Source organism: Trichomycterus rosablanca, chromosome 4, assembly GCF_030014385.1.
Source record: "Trichomycterus rosablanca isolate fTriRos1 chromosome 4, fTriRos1.hap1, whole genome shotgun sequence".
Lineage (NCBI taxonomy): Eukaryota > Metazoa > Chordata > Actinopteri > Siluriformes > Trichomycteridae > Trichomycterus > Trichomycterus rosablanca.
Genome location: NC_085991.1, coordinates 3,077,497 through 3,092,564, shown reverse-complemented (window position 1 = coordinate 3,092,564; position 15,068 = coordinate 3,077,497). Strand labels below are relative to the sequence as shown.

Below are 15,068 nucleotides of genomic sequence, written 5' to 3'. Positions count from 1 at the left end.
TTATTCTTAGAGAGAGGAACGTTTTATGACCCAGAGCGTCTCTTCCTTCCAAGTGCAAGTGATTCGTCTTCAGTCCTAAAATGTAACGGACAGCCAGGAAACGCCAGAAGAAGCTTTGAGACGAAGACTCACCATGTTGTGGACAATGTGGACTATTAGTCAACGGCTATCAAGTTGTAGGAACAAACAGAATTTGCTTCGAATCAGCGATATTAGAGACCTTTGCTCCAAGGGAAAAAGATCTGAGTGGGATGACACTACAGAACCTCTAGTACTAAAGACCTGAACATGGACAGCAATCGGACACTGTGACTTTACACCAAACCTCTCGGTGTCCTCGTGGTCTGGTCTCCATCTGTCTCCCCTTTCTCTTTAGCATACCCCCCTTCCTCTCCTGGTGCCTAATTAATGGCATTAATTATCTCCAATTAGCGGCGTAGTCTTGGCAGCCGTTCACGTCCCTGCGTTTCTTTTGTTTCACGTAGCGCCGTGACATGCTACGCTCCCTGTGGGGCTGTCGCCGACCTAATGAAAGGCACCGAGGCCAGGCTTTCGGCCTTTTCCTCCTCCTGTTCTCTCCGGTTCGAGTGTGTGCGTGTAAGCCACCGCCGTGTCTCGACCCGATTCGGGTGACGGCGCCGGACACCGGCCGCTCGGCCTGCCAGGCGCGTCGCGTGTACGGATGTCGGGACACAGGCCTGGACGCTGACGGAGCAGATCTAACTAACGCTCCGGGTAATGCACACTGCCTGCTTTCACCCCAGGGCGCTTATCAGATTAACACAAGACGTGTTGTACTAGCGCGACACGAATCTGTCGAGTGCCGTCTAGGGTTTCTCTACAGATGGAACGAGGACATTTTGGGGTTGTGATGTGACCACAATGCTAAGATGGCTGACAGATGCCAACACTGAATGTTATTTAAGCATATTACTCCCTTTTGTCCCAAGGAGGGTGTATATTCGCTAATATGGAGAGTCTTCAGGACTTCAGGCACCCAGGTGGCACAGCTAGATAATCCTCTGGTACATCAGCGCCAAGGTTCTTAACTCTCGGTCCGTATCTCGACAGTCCACCAATCCCTTCATATTCTCCCATACAGGTCAGCTTCGCTTACGGAGAGCCACGCCCTGATCCCTACACCCCTCCACTTTCTGTACAGGCACCCTGGGAAACCAAGGTCCTTACACAGTCTTGATAACCCCACACTTTTGTCCAGTCTTCTCCACCCATTAGACTGGAAGCCAATTTTGTCCTCTGCTGGCATTACCCAGCCGACCAGTAGCAGAGCTGCACCACCTAGGCGCCAATACCGAACTTTGATGGTATGGTGTAAGAGGACTCTTCCAGAGCCAATGTATGTTTCATTTACATTTTTAATTTTCAGCATTTAGCAGACGCTTTTATCCAAAGCGACTTACACAGTGAGCGGAACACGATGAGCAATTGAGGGTTAAGGGCCTCGCTCAGGGACCCAACAGTGGCAACTTGGTGGTGGCGGGGCTTGAACCGGCAACCTTCTGTTTACTAGTCCAGTACCTTAACCACTGAGCTATCACTGGCCACAGGTAATAGTGACACCAGTCCTTCTGGGATCCACATAAACAACAACTAGAACAATGTAGCATTGCAGAGGAACTACATCTGCTTTAGAGGAACCAAAGCTGCTCCTACAATTCATCCTGCATCTTCTGGTACGACGTACTTACGAAGATTTTGCTGGGTGTCACAAATCGTCAACTCCGAAGAACAGATCGCCAGAAGTGGCGTTGACTTAAAGGTCCTCCAAATATAAACAAGATAAACAAGGTGGATAACGAGAAGATAAAAAATTTACATCTTGTTTCGCACTCCAACGTCCAACCATCCAAGGGATTCGGAAACCTTCTTGGAAGGGAAATCGGGGTTACCCTACAGATAGATAAGACGGTCAAAGGTTACTTGATGGTTTTCTCTCATGCTAGTGAAGCTCATCTGGAGATAAAGTTGGTTTAGATCCTTCACTCAACCAATCAACCTTAAAAAATACCCAAGACCAAAAAAAGTGTCAATCTACGATCTGTGTTCTTGAATTTATCAGACATTTGGGACCGGATTGGGACTGGCGTCCTTCTCCAGGACACAGCGTTCTCCATGCGCGATCCGGCTGTCGATACGAGTGTTTGTATGAACAGCGTAGCTCGCAGTGGATCTAGTCATCATCCAGAGCCAAACATCTCTGAACAGACTGGCAGCCTGATTATGCATGCGGGTCTTTGTAGCTAATCTTTATAGAGTCGAGAACAGACCCGAGTGAGAGGAGCAGGATGAGCAGGATGTGTAGAGAAATCAATCGCCTGGTGAAGACTGGCAGGTTCGAATTTCAGATTGAGATGGTTTGAAGGTTTTGGAATAACAAAGCAAACCAGCAAATGCGGTTGAAGTTCATCTGAACCAGTGTCTGCAGAAACCAATTTCATTCCAGTTAGGACCATGGCCACTCCAGAGTCCACTTAAGAAATACTGTAAAAGACCACGCCCTGATCTCTGCACCCCTCCACTTTCTGTACAGGCGCCTTGGGCGACCAAGGTCCTTCCACAGCCTTGATAACCCCACACTGGAAGCCAATTTTGGCCTCTGCTGGCATTATCCAATTGCGTCTGCTAGAGGGCGCCCAGCCGAGGTTTGCAGAGGTTCCAAAGGCTATCTTGATTGCACCTACTGTTGGAAGATGGGGGCAAACTGTACCCCTTGAACCCTATAAAGGGTTGACATGGGGCGCTTGGGTGGCACCTCGATCTAATACACTTGCTCACCACCGTGGAGTTTAAATCTCTTTCTGGGTGTCCAACAGACACCCAGTTGACCGTTCTCCGGGGCTGGTTGGGGCACCAATAGGAGTGGTGGGGGATTCACGTAGAGCATAGCGTGACTTTCCGATTGTAATGTGGCTCTGTTTGGGAACATGCAAGTGTGCGACTCTCCCCGGCCAAAACGTCGGTGGTGCAAGTGGCAGAAGAATGCCAATACGAGATTTAAAATGACTAACTTGTTAGGAAAAGTGGCGTGAAAGGATATAAACCAAAACCTGTTGGACCATGTTGCTTCCAAAACCAAACCAGGCCGAGCAGACGCTTGTGTGGACAGTTGTAGCCTGGCAGTTCAGGTACTGGATGAGTGCTCCAGGTTGTCACTGTTGGGCCCTTGAGCAAGGTCCTTAACCCTCAATTGCTTAGACTGTATACTGTACTGTAAGTCGCTTGGCAAAAGTTAGCTGGAAGAGTTCTGGGTTCCTATTTAAAGCTAGATCTAGAAGAACGCTTGACTAGCTTTTAAAAGGCGTGTGGACCAATCAGGATGCAGCTCTGTCCTGATTGGCTGGATGCTAGTTTGGGCAACACAGAGAGACCAGAGATGAGCGTTCCAGGACTTTAAGACTCTTGCTAATAGCATCACTAGCTAGTTTTACCAGTGTGCTACTGGTTTTACAGGTTTGTCTCGAAGCGAAACCGATTTGGGTGTTTAACCTGCCGATATTTAGTCCGGGTCAAAAGTTTACATACGCACGTGAGAGACGTTTGATCAAAAAAAATATATATACACAAAACCACGCTGGCTAAGACTCATAAATTTGTGGTGACGATTTTTGACTTATTACAAAAATACACAAGACGGTTAGAAGCGATGCAGCTTTGTGGGTTTCAGTAGGATCTTAACTGTAGCATCGTCTGGACTGTTGCTTTTTATTATATTATTATTATTATATAGCAGTAGTAATTATTTGTCTCGGACTGCACGATTATTCGTAGCTTGTTTACTCGCGTTTTTGCCACCATGAGTTCAGCGTGTGTAACTGTAATGTTAAATTAGCTGCAGTTTTCTTGTTGAGTTTTACTGACTTGGTGGATTTAAAGATCTCCGTGTTTATCCTCTTTCTTTATGTGCTTTTTTTTTTGTAAATTGAAAAATATGCTTCAGTCTGATTCTGCTGAATTATTTTTTGTTATATATATTATTAGTATTTTTTTTTTACTGAAGAGCCGTTTTCCCTTGGTACAGTTCTTCTTAGGATTTATTTATTTATTTATGGGTGTATTTTTGGTTGAAACCCATGTTATATACTTCACATTTTAGTTCTTTTGTTTCTTTTATATATTTTTTTTCTTTTGCATTGTTTAGTTTTTCCTTTGTCGTTGCAAATTAAATTTCTGCAATTAAAACAAGCATACGACATATAAGGGTTATTATTATTATTTTTTTATATATATTTATTTTATATTTCTATTATATATTCATTTACTTTATATATTTATTTATTTTATAAATTTATTTATTTTATATTTTTATTTTATATTTATATTATATTTTTAATAATTGTATATATTTATATTATATATTTATTTATTTTGTATATTATATTACATTTTTATGTATTTTATATATTTATTTATACATCTATTTTAGATTTATGTATTTTACATATTTTTATATTTTTATTATTTACTTATTTATTTTAAATATTTATTTATTTTATATTTTTATTTATTTTATATATTTATTTTATATTTTATACATTGATATATTTTATATATTTTTTATATTATATTATAGATGTATTTATTTCATATATTTATATATTGTATTTATTTATTTGAGTATTATTTATGTATTTTATGTATTTATTTTATATTAATATATTTGTATTTTTGCTCCTTTACAGTTTTTTGAGATCGTGTTTGTATTTGTATAAATCACTTTACTTTTGTAAGTAACTTTTGATTAAAATGCAGTTTGATTCAGGTTAACTGATGCTAATATTTACAGAAACACTGAGTGAAACTGCTTTTCTGCTTCAGTATTTAATGATATTTAATGATAAATGTTGTGATGTTGGTATTAGGGACAGTAACTGTGGTGCAGATCAGAGTTTTCAGCAGATAAACAAGTTTTATTGTGACTTTATTGTTCAGATCTGATCTGATGGTGTGTTTGGGTTAGATGGGCTGATGTTGCCCTCTTGTGGACGCTGTGATTTTAATGTGTTGCTTTATTTGTTTTTGTTTATAACTCCTGTTGGCTGATATGACGCTTTTGTGTTGATGTGTGTGTGTGTGTGTGTGTGTGTGTGTGATGACATGAAGTGTCGGGTGAGTGTGTGTATGATTACATGAACACAAGTGAGAGGGTGAGTGTATGATGTAGTGATTGGAATGACATGAACACGAGTCAGAGGGTGTTTGAGTGTGTAATGTAGTGAGTGTGATTACATGAACTTGAGTTAGGGTATGTGTGTGTGAGATGACATGAACACGAGTGAGTGTGTGTGTGTGTGTGTGTGTGTGTGTGTGTGATTATAATGACATGACCATGAGTGAAAGGGTGAGTGTGTGTGTGTGTGTGTGTGTGTGTGTGTGTGTGTGTGTGTGATTATAATGACATGAACACGAGTGAAAGGGTGAGTGTGTGTGTGTGTGTGTGTGATTATAATGACATGACCATGAGTGAAAGGGTGTGTGTGTGTGTGTGTGTGTGTGTGATTATAATGACATGAACACGAGTGAAAGGGTGAGTGTGTGTGTGTGATGACATGAACACGAGTGAGTGTGTGTGTGTGTGTGATTATAATGACATGACCATGAGTGAAAGGGTGAGTGTGTGTGTGTGTGTGTGTGTGTGTGTGTGATTATAATGACATGACCATGAGTGAAAGGGTGAGTGTGTGTGTGTGTGATTATAATGACATGACCATGAGTGAAAGGGTGAGTGTGTGTGTGTGTGTGTGTGTGATTATAATGACATGACCATGAGTGAAAGGGTGAGTGTGTGTGTGTGTGTGTGTGATTATAATGACATGACCATGAGTGAAAGGGTGTGTGTGTGTGTGTGTGTGTGTGTGTGTGTGTGATTATAATGACATGAACACGAGTGAAAGGGTGAGTGTGTGTGTGTGATGACATGAACACGAGTGAGTGTGTGTGTGTGTGTGTGTGTGTGTGTGTGTGTGAGTGTGTGTGTGTGTGTGTGTGTGTGTGTGTGTGTGATTATAATGACATGAACATGAGTGAAAGGGTGAGTGTGTGTGTGTGTGATTATAATGACATGAACTCGAGTGAAAGGGTGAGTGTGTGTGTGTGATGACATGAACACGAGTGAGTGTGTGTGTGTGTGTGTGTGTGTGTGTGTGTGTGTGTGTGTGTGTGATTATAATGACATGACCTTGAGTGAAAGGGTGTGTGTGTGTGTGTGTGTGATTATAATGACATGAACACGAGTGAAAGGGTGAGTGTGTGTGTGTGATGACATGAACACGAGTGAGTGTGTGTGTGTGTGTGTGTGTGTGTGTGTGTGTGAGTGTGTGTGTGTGTGTGTGTGTGTGTGTGTGTGTGATTATAATGACATGAACATGAGTGAAAGGGTGTGTGTGTGTGTGTGTGTGTGTGTGTGTGTGTGTGTGATTATAATGACATGAACACGAGTGAAAGGGTGAGTGTGTGTGTGTGTGATTATAATGACATGACCTTGAGTGAAAGGGTGAGTGTGTGTGTGTGTGTGTGTGTGATTATAATGACATGAACACGAGCGAGAGGGTGTGTGTGTGTGTGTGTGTGTGTGTGATTATAATGACATGAACACGAGTGAAAGGGTGAGTGTGTGTGTGTGTGTGTGTGATTATAATGACATGACCTTGAGTGAAAGGGTGTGTGTGTGTGTGTGTGTGTGTGTGTGTGTGTGTAGTTATAATGACATGACCATAAGTGAAAGGTTGTGTGTGTGTGTGTGTGTGTGTGATTATAATGACATGAACACGAGTGAAAGGGTGAGTGTGTGTGTGTGTGTGTGTGTGATTATAATGACATGACCTTGAGTGAAAGGGTGTGTGTGTGTGTGTGTGTGTGTGTGTGTGTGTGTGTAGTTATAATGACATGACCATGAGTGAAAGGGTGTGTGTGTGTGATTATAATGACATGAACACGAGTGAAAGGGTGTGTGTGTGTGTGTGTGTGTGTGTGTGTGTGTGTGTGTGTGTGTGTGTGTGTGATTATAATGACATGACCTTGAGTGAAAGGGTGTGTGTGTGTGTGTGTGTGTGTGTGTGTAGTTATAATGACATGACCATGAGTGAAAGGGTGTGTGTGTGTGATTATAATGACATGAACACGAGTGAAAGGGTGAGTGTGTGTGTGTGTGTGTGTGTGTGTGATTATAATGACATGACCTTGAGTGAAAGGGTGAGTGTGTGTGTGTGTGTGTGTGTGATTATAATGACATGAACACGAGCGAGAGGGTGTGTGTGTGTGTGTGTGTGTGTGTGTGTGTGTGTGTGATTATAATGACATGAACACGAGTGAAAGGGTGAGTGTGTGTGTGTGTGTGTGTGATTATAATGACATGACCTTGAGTGAAAGGGTGTGTGTGTGTGTGTGTGTGTGTGATTATAATGACATGACCTTGAGTGAAAGGGTGAGTGTGTGTGTGTGTGTGTGTGTGTGTGTGTGTGTGTGTGTAGTTATAATGACATGACCATGAGTGAAAGGGTGTGTGTGTGTGTGTGTGTGTGTGTGTGTAGTTATAATGACATGACCATAAGTGAAAGGTTGTGTGTGTGTGTGTGTGTGTGATTATAATGACATGACCTTGAGTGAAAGGGTGTGTGTGTGTGTGTGTGTGTGTGTGTGTGTGTGTGTGTGTGTGTGTGTGTGTGTGTAGTTATAATGACATGACCATGAGTGAAAGGGTGTGTGTGTGTGTGTGTGTGTGTGTGTGTAGTTATAATGACATGACCATAAGTGAAAGGTTGTGTGTGTGTGTGTGTGTGTGATTATAATGACATGACCTTGAGTGAAAGGGTGAGTGTGTGTGTGTGTGTGTGTGATTATAATGACATGACCTTGAGTGAAAGGGTGTGTGTGTGTGTGTGTGTGTGTGTGTGTGTGTGTGTGTAGTTATAATGACATGACCATGAGTGAAAGGTTGTGTGTGTGTGTGTGTGTGTGATTATAATGACATGACCTTGAGTGAAAGGGTGAGTGTGTGTGATTATAATGACATGAACACGAGTGAAAGGGTGTGTGTGTGTGTGTGTGTGTGTGTGTGTGTGTGTGTGTGATTATAATGACATGAACACGAGTGAAAGGGTGAGTGTGTGTGTGTGTGTGTGTGTGTGTGTGTGTGTGTGTGTGTGTAGTTATAATGACATGACCATAAGTGAAAGGTTGTGTGTGTGTGTGTGTGTGTGATTATAATGACATGACCTTGAGTGAAAGGGTGAGTGTGTGTGATTATAATGACATGAACACGAGTGAAAGGGTGTGTGTGTGTGTGTGTGTGTGTGTGTGTGTGTGTGTGTGATTATAATGACATGAACACGAGTGAAAGGGTGAGTGTGTGTGTGTGTGTGTGTGTGTGTGTGTGTGTGATTATAATGACATGAACACGAGTGAAAGGGTGAGTGTGTGTGTGTGTGTGTGTGTGTGTGTGTGATTATAATGACATGAACATGAGTGAAAGGGTGAGTGTGTGTGTGTGTGTGTGTGTGTGTGTGTGTGTGTGTGTGTGTGTAGTTATAATGACATGACCATGAGTGAAAGGGTGTGTGTGTGTGATTATAATGACATGAACACGAGTGAAAGGGTGAGTGTGTGTGTGTGTGTGTGTGTGATTATAATGACATGACCTTGAGTGAAAGGGTGTGTGTGTGTGTGTGTGTGTGTGTGTGTGTGTGGTTATAATGACATGACCATGAGTGAAAGGGTGAGTGTGTGTGTGTGTGTGTGTGTGTGTGATTATAATGACATGACCATGAGTGAAAGGGTGAGTGTGTGTGTGTGTGTGTGATTATAATGACATGACCTTGAGTGAAAGGGTGTGTGTGTGTGTGTGTGTGTGTGTGTGTGTGGTTATAATGACATGACCATGAGTGAAAGGGTGAGTGTGTGTGTGTGTGTGTGTGTGATTATAATGACATGAACATGAGTGAAAGGGTGAGTGTGTGTGTGTGTGTGTGTGTGTGTGATTATAATGACATGACCTTGAGTGAAAGGGTGAGTGTGTGTGTGTGTGTGTGATTATAATGACATGACCTTGAGTGAAAGGGTGTGTGTGTGTGTGTGTGTGTGTGTGTGTGTGTGTGTGTGTGTGTGTGGTTATAATGACATGACCATGAGTGAAAGGGTGAGTGTGTGTGTGTGTGTGTGTGTGATTATAATGACATGAACATGAGTGAAAGGGTGAGTGTGTGTGTGTGTGTGTGTGTGATTATAATGACATGACCTTGAGTGAAAGGGTGAGTGTGTGTGTGTGTGTGTGTGATTATAATGACATGAACACGAGTGAAAGGGTGAGTGTGTGTGTGTGTGATTATAATGACATGAACACGAGTGAAAGGGTGAGTGTGTGTGTGTGTGTGTGTGTGTGTGTGTGTGTGTGTGTGATTATAATGACATGAACATGAGTGAAAGGGTGAGTGTGTGTGTGTGTGTGTGTGTGTGTGTGATTATAATGACATGAACACGAGTGAAAGGGTGAGTGTGTGTGTGTGTGTGTGTGTGTGTGTGTGTGATTATAATGACATGAACACGAGTGAAAGGGTGTGTGTGTGTGTGTGTGTGTGTGTGTGTGTGTGTGTGTGTGTGTGTGATTATAATGACATGAACACGAGTGAAAGGGTGAGTGTGTGTGTGTGTGTGTGTGTGTGTGTGTGTGTGTGTGATTATAATGACATGAACATGAGTGAAAGGGTGAGTGTGTGTGTGTGTGTGTGTGTGTGTGTGTGTGAGAGTGTGATCACATTAACAAGAGTGAGACGGTGACGGTGTGCGTTGCCCTACTGCTATAACAGTCTCCGCTCCTCCAGAAAGGCTTTTCACAAGATCTCGGAGTGTGCCTGCCGGAATTTGTGCTCATTCCCCGGTTTAATCATTCAAGCACCCACGATGGCTGAGCGGTCCTGGCTCACGTTTGCTGTGCTGTTCCTAACGGGGGCGTGTGCGTCCCTCACGAGCAGCGAGCGCGTTTAATTCGCGTTTAATTTGTGTTTACGCCGCGGCGAGCGAGGGCTGAATGGAGGCTGAATGCATGCCGGTGGGTGTGTTTGTGTTAAACAGCGTGTGTGTTTGTAATCGGGGTGTGTAATGGCTTATTATCGAGCAGCTTTACAGGAAGCTGTGCTGAATGGAGCTGCTGTTTAATGGCTTGATGAGATGATGGCGGTAATCAGTGTGTGTACGAGACGATCTCACACGCGCACGCACACGCACACACACACACACACACACACACACACACACGCACACACACGGCGGATGATTGACGGCCTGAGGGTTTTAATGGCACTAGAGAGGCAGAGCTGAGGTCGAGGTTGTCATGGCAACAAGGCGACAGAGAACCCCCCTCCCCAACACACACACACACACACAACAAGCTACTTTTCTGCATATGAGCCGAACCATGTGCGCACACACACACACTCGTGTATTATGTCCATTTACTTTATTTTTCCCTCTCCGTCCACTCGTCTCTAAAGCGATGGACGACTCGGTTGCCCGGACACCAAGAACGAGCACGTATCGCGCCCGGGTCGTCAGATTTATATTCGCTACTACATGCCAGTAGGTGGTATTGCCTCTCCCGCCGCTATAACATTAATTATATAATTTTATTAAATTAAAAGTTCAGCAATTTAACGCTTTTCATTCCATACGTACAACACAGAAGCGTCTTATGTTTATTGGTTGACGTAGACTGTGAGGCGGACCTTGCAATCCTACGGCAATTCAGTTAGCAATCGGTTGGTTAAGATGTCCAAGATGTCGAAGTGTAACGGACAGACCCTTTTGACCGATCGGGAACCAGTTCGCTATCCCGACATGCAGAGTAGAGGCTGTTATGGTCACAAGTGCCCACTTTCACATGGGCTCTGTGTGTAAACCTACTGAGCTGCCTTGCTGCCTACTGCCTACCTGATCAGCTGCCTCAGTAGAGAGGATCCCTATAAGATGTCGAACTCGCGAGGCGGATTATTTAGACGCGGTTTTAGCTTACTGAGCTAACACGGTTAGCCTCGCGGCACGCCGGCTAACGGTCCCGAAAACGACGAGCCCCGATTTCCAAATAAACGACACTCGTATAATTACGCCTTTACATTGAACATTAAACTTCACTGAGAATTTATTTACGTTGTGAAGGTACTCCGTTGGTTGCCTCGCCTTCCGTTCGTCCGCCGTGTTTGTAGTTTTCGTGAGAGAAGTCGTGCCGCACTGAATCCTGGGATTGCCCTCGGCGCTGAGGAGGCGTCGGACGCTCCCTCGTCGTTCAGTCGGATCATCGCTCTGAATTAAGGCGCCTCAGTAGGAGCATTTCAGGGAAGCTAAGGATTTAGACACGCCCGCTTCTCGGCAGCGCCAGTAGGATGACGTAAGATGCGTCTGTGTAGAGCAGGGGTGTCAAACTCACGAGAGCTTAAACGACTGTACGATTGTTGTGATGGTTCGAGTCGTTACAGAGACGCACTTGTAGTTTAACGGGACGCCTGCGCCTTTAAGCGGCAACCGTTGGCATCGTAGTCATGGCAACTAACTTTAACCTTCGCTGAGAAGCCATGTGACTTTTACGGCAAAAGAACGCGGGTAGTGATGTAAACAATAATAATAAATATAAATAATTATCATGCAGTATAATACCAAAGCATCGTCTGTAAGTCGTGGCGTTTATATTCTCAGTTGTTAGTAAATGTTTAGTGAGTATATCACAGCGTTTTAGTTACAAATTTACCGTAATTAAATACTGTTACTGTTACTATAGCAATTAGTATCTTTACACAAAATGCTAACTCGTTAGCGCTATTTTACGTTTGGTTAAATCTCATATTGTACCAGATGTAACACTTGACTACAGCTGTGTGCTTGTACTGTATTAAGTTCTTTATTGTTTGTATTGTTTGTATTTTTACTTCATTTTGATGCACACAGTGTATCACACAGCTGGGAAGCAAATAAACCGACTGTATTCTGAAGAGAGCTGTCTGGCTGTCTGTCTGTCCGTCTGTCTGTCTGTCTGTCTGTCTGTCTGTCTAGCAGGGAAAGGGGGATAAACTATTAGTGAGGGCAGAACAATTGTCTTAAAAATACACTGTAAAATCCTACATTAACTGCATCTCTCAAAGTGCATGCTGATTTTGTGACCTGCAAAGTGACACATCCTGCCAGTAGATGATGTTAAGAAATATTTACACATGATCCCAAAATGTACAAGAAGATAAGTAAGAAAATTAAGCATAAGGAGGAAATTTAATGAAAGTGAAAACAAGTTTGTGCCTCAGGAAGGGAAACCGGTGCGTCTCTTGTGTTATGAGGCCGTGTCTGTGGTAAAGGAGGACAATATAAATGCAGAATTTAGCTTCTAAGAAAAACAACAGACTGCAATCACTGCAGGATACGTTACAATGGGCCCTTTGAGGGCCACCATAATGCTGATGTGGCCCTCGGTGAAAATGAGTTTGACACCCCTGGTGTAGAGAGATCGCCGGGTTTTAAGACGGACTCGATGTCTTAGTGTTTTGACCATCACGGTTACAGTTGCGCATCGCGGTATCAGGATATAAAGCAAAGGTTGATGTGATTGGACTGTGGATGACTGGAAAACTAATGTGTTCAAATGAATGACTTCACCTGTTCTCCATGAGTGCGAGCTCACTGGTCCACCGATGCCCATCGTGTTTCATTATGTGCATTATTGACCTTTCTACGTGCCGACCGTATAAAATCAGATCAGATTAGATCAGAAACGATCCGCTCTTAGTGCCAGTATAAGTCCTAAATCCGATCCCTTAGTATCAGATCCATCTTTTGCTTCTTTTTCTTGTGTTCTGTTCTAGGGTTGGGCGGTATGACGGTATTACGGTATGCCGCGGTATCTAAAAATGGTGACGGTATTTAAAAAATGTGAAGCGCCAAATTTCTGCTTAAGGTCCACCTTGAAAACGGAGACTTTAAGATCTGCGCGCATCCACAGTAAGGGAGGGGCGGGAGTTGTAGGCGACTGGAGCTCACTGATTGGTTGTGGGGGGGCTCACTTTTTGAGGCGATAACACAAAAGCTAAGGAGCGCCCTACATGGGATGTGTTCAAACACCTAGTGTGCTGCCTTGCTGTCTTACCGCCTACACAGGCAGCTGCCTCGGTAGAGAGGATTCTAATAAGTCAATGAATTATTATAAGGCAGGTTATTCGAACGCGCTACTTAGACAGCGATTCCATCGGGTTCTGCTTGCTAAGCTAACAGTTAGTATCTTGCCATTCAAAACCATGGGATGGGCGGGATGTGTCACTTTGCAGGTCACAAAATCAGCCTGCATTTTGAGAGATGCAGTTAATGTAGGATTTTACAGTGTATTGTAAGACAATCGTTCTGCCCTCACTAATAGTTTATCCCCCTTTCTCAGCTAGACAGACAGACAGACAGACAGACAGACAGACAGACAGCTCTCTTCAGAATACAGTCGGTTTTATTTGCTCGCCAGCTGTGTGATACACTGTGTGCATCAAAATGAAGTAAAAATACAAACAATAAAGAACTTAATACAGTAAAAGCACACAGCTGTAGTCAAGTGTTACATCTGGTACAATATGAGATTTAACCAAACGTAAAATAGCGCTAACGAGTTAGCATTTTGTGTAAACATACTAATTGCTATAGTAACGGTAACAACAGTATTTAATTACGGTAAATTTGTAACTACAACGCTGTGATATACTCACTAAACATTTACAAACAACTGAGAATATAAACGCCACGACTTACAGACGATGCTTTGGTATTATATTGCAATATAATTATTTGTATTTATTTATTATTGTTTACATTACTGACTACGCTACCCCGCGTTCTTTTGCCGTAAAAGTCACATGGCTTCTTAGCGAAGGTTAAAGTTAGTTGCCATGACTACGATGTCACGTTGTCTCTTAAAGGCGCAGGAGCGCATTCAATTATAAGCGCGTCTCTGTAACGACTCGAACCATCACAACAATCATACAGTCGTTTAAGCTCTCGCGGGCCTTGAGTTTGACACCTGTGATCTAATATGTGTGTGTCGTGCTCACTCTTCGCGATACTCAGATTTCGGATTTGAATTCCGACGATAAACAGCTTTCATTATGACTGATTAATTCCCCGTACTGATGTGAAGCAGAATTGGTGCGTTGCAGCCGATAAGAACGGCGCAAAAATGAAAAGAACATATAAAACATATATATAACGGTTCCCAGAGATGCGACTCGGTTCATTTGAAAGGGCCGTTCAATAGAATCGGATCGCTCGCGAACGACCCGTTACTAACAGAGAGACGTCCGCACCCCACCCCAGCGGTAATACCGTGTACCGCGGTGTTTTATGAAGACGGTATGAAAATCGGCAATATCGCCCAACCCTATTCTGTTCACCAGTCGTGTGTTTGTGTGTTCTGACCCGTCTCGCTTTTCACTTTCACAGAGCGCAGCGGCGGCGCCCAGTCCTGTAATGGGCAACATGCCCCCTAACGATGGCATGCCCGGTGGACCTATGCCCCCCGGCTTCTTTCAGGTAAGAGAACGGCTCCCGTTTGTGTCTCTTTCTGTCTCTCTGCCTCACGCTGCCCATTCATGCCTTTTATCATCCTCGTGCTTCTGTCTGTCTATCTGTCTGTCCGTCTGTCTGTATTTCTATGTAGTCTAGCCAGGTCAGACATGATCTCTGAGGAGAATACACACACTGCAGATTATTCTGGGTGACGACGAGGGTTCGAACCCTTGTTAATAAGGCTGAACCTTGACTAAACTACCGCAGTGTGTCTGTCTAGTTAATGCCGTCTGAGCTGCACGGCATTATCGCCCCAATATTTAATCTCTTAAAGATTACATTGATTTAATTAGTGACGAGCTCACGCTCGGGTGTCCGCATACTTTTGGGCGTATGCTATACACCGCACTACACCTACAACGAACCACCTCTCAATCGAGCCAGACGCCTGTGATGTCAGAACATCAAATATGACTTCGTATTATCGCCACCTTCTGGTCTGGCATGGTCACGTCAGGGTGTTTTGGCCTCTGCGGCTC

At 43.5% G+C, this 15,068-nt stretch overlaps 1 protein-coding gene across 4 annotated transcripts in view; it reads left to right on the top strand.

Annotated features, from left to right (window-relative positions):
- The window catches only part of zgc:110158 (uncharacterized protein LOC553590 homolog), a 94,860-nt gene that overhangs the window by 52,155 nt on the left and 27,637 nt on the right, over positions 1 to 15,068 (top strand). For all 4 annotated transcript variants that reach the window (XM_062993807.1, XM_062993806.1, XM_062993809.1 and 1 more), the window contains one exon: positions 14,464 to 14,553. In XM_062993807.1, coding sequence (XP_062849877.1) covers positions 14,464 to 14,553 — 90 coding nt within the window. The remainder of the gene's footprint in view (positions 1 to 14,463; positions 14,554 to 15,068) is intronic.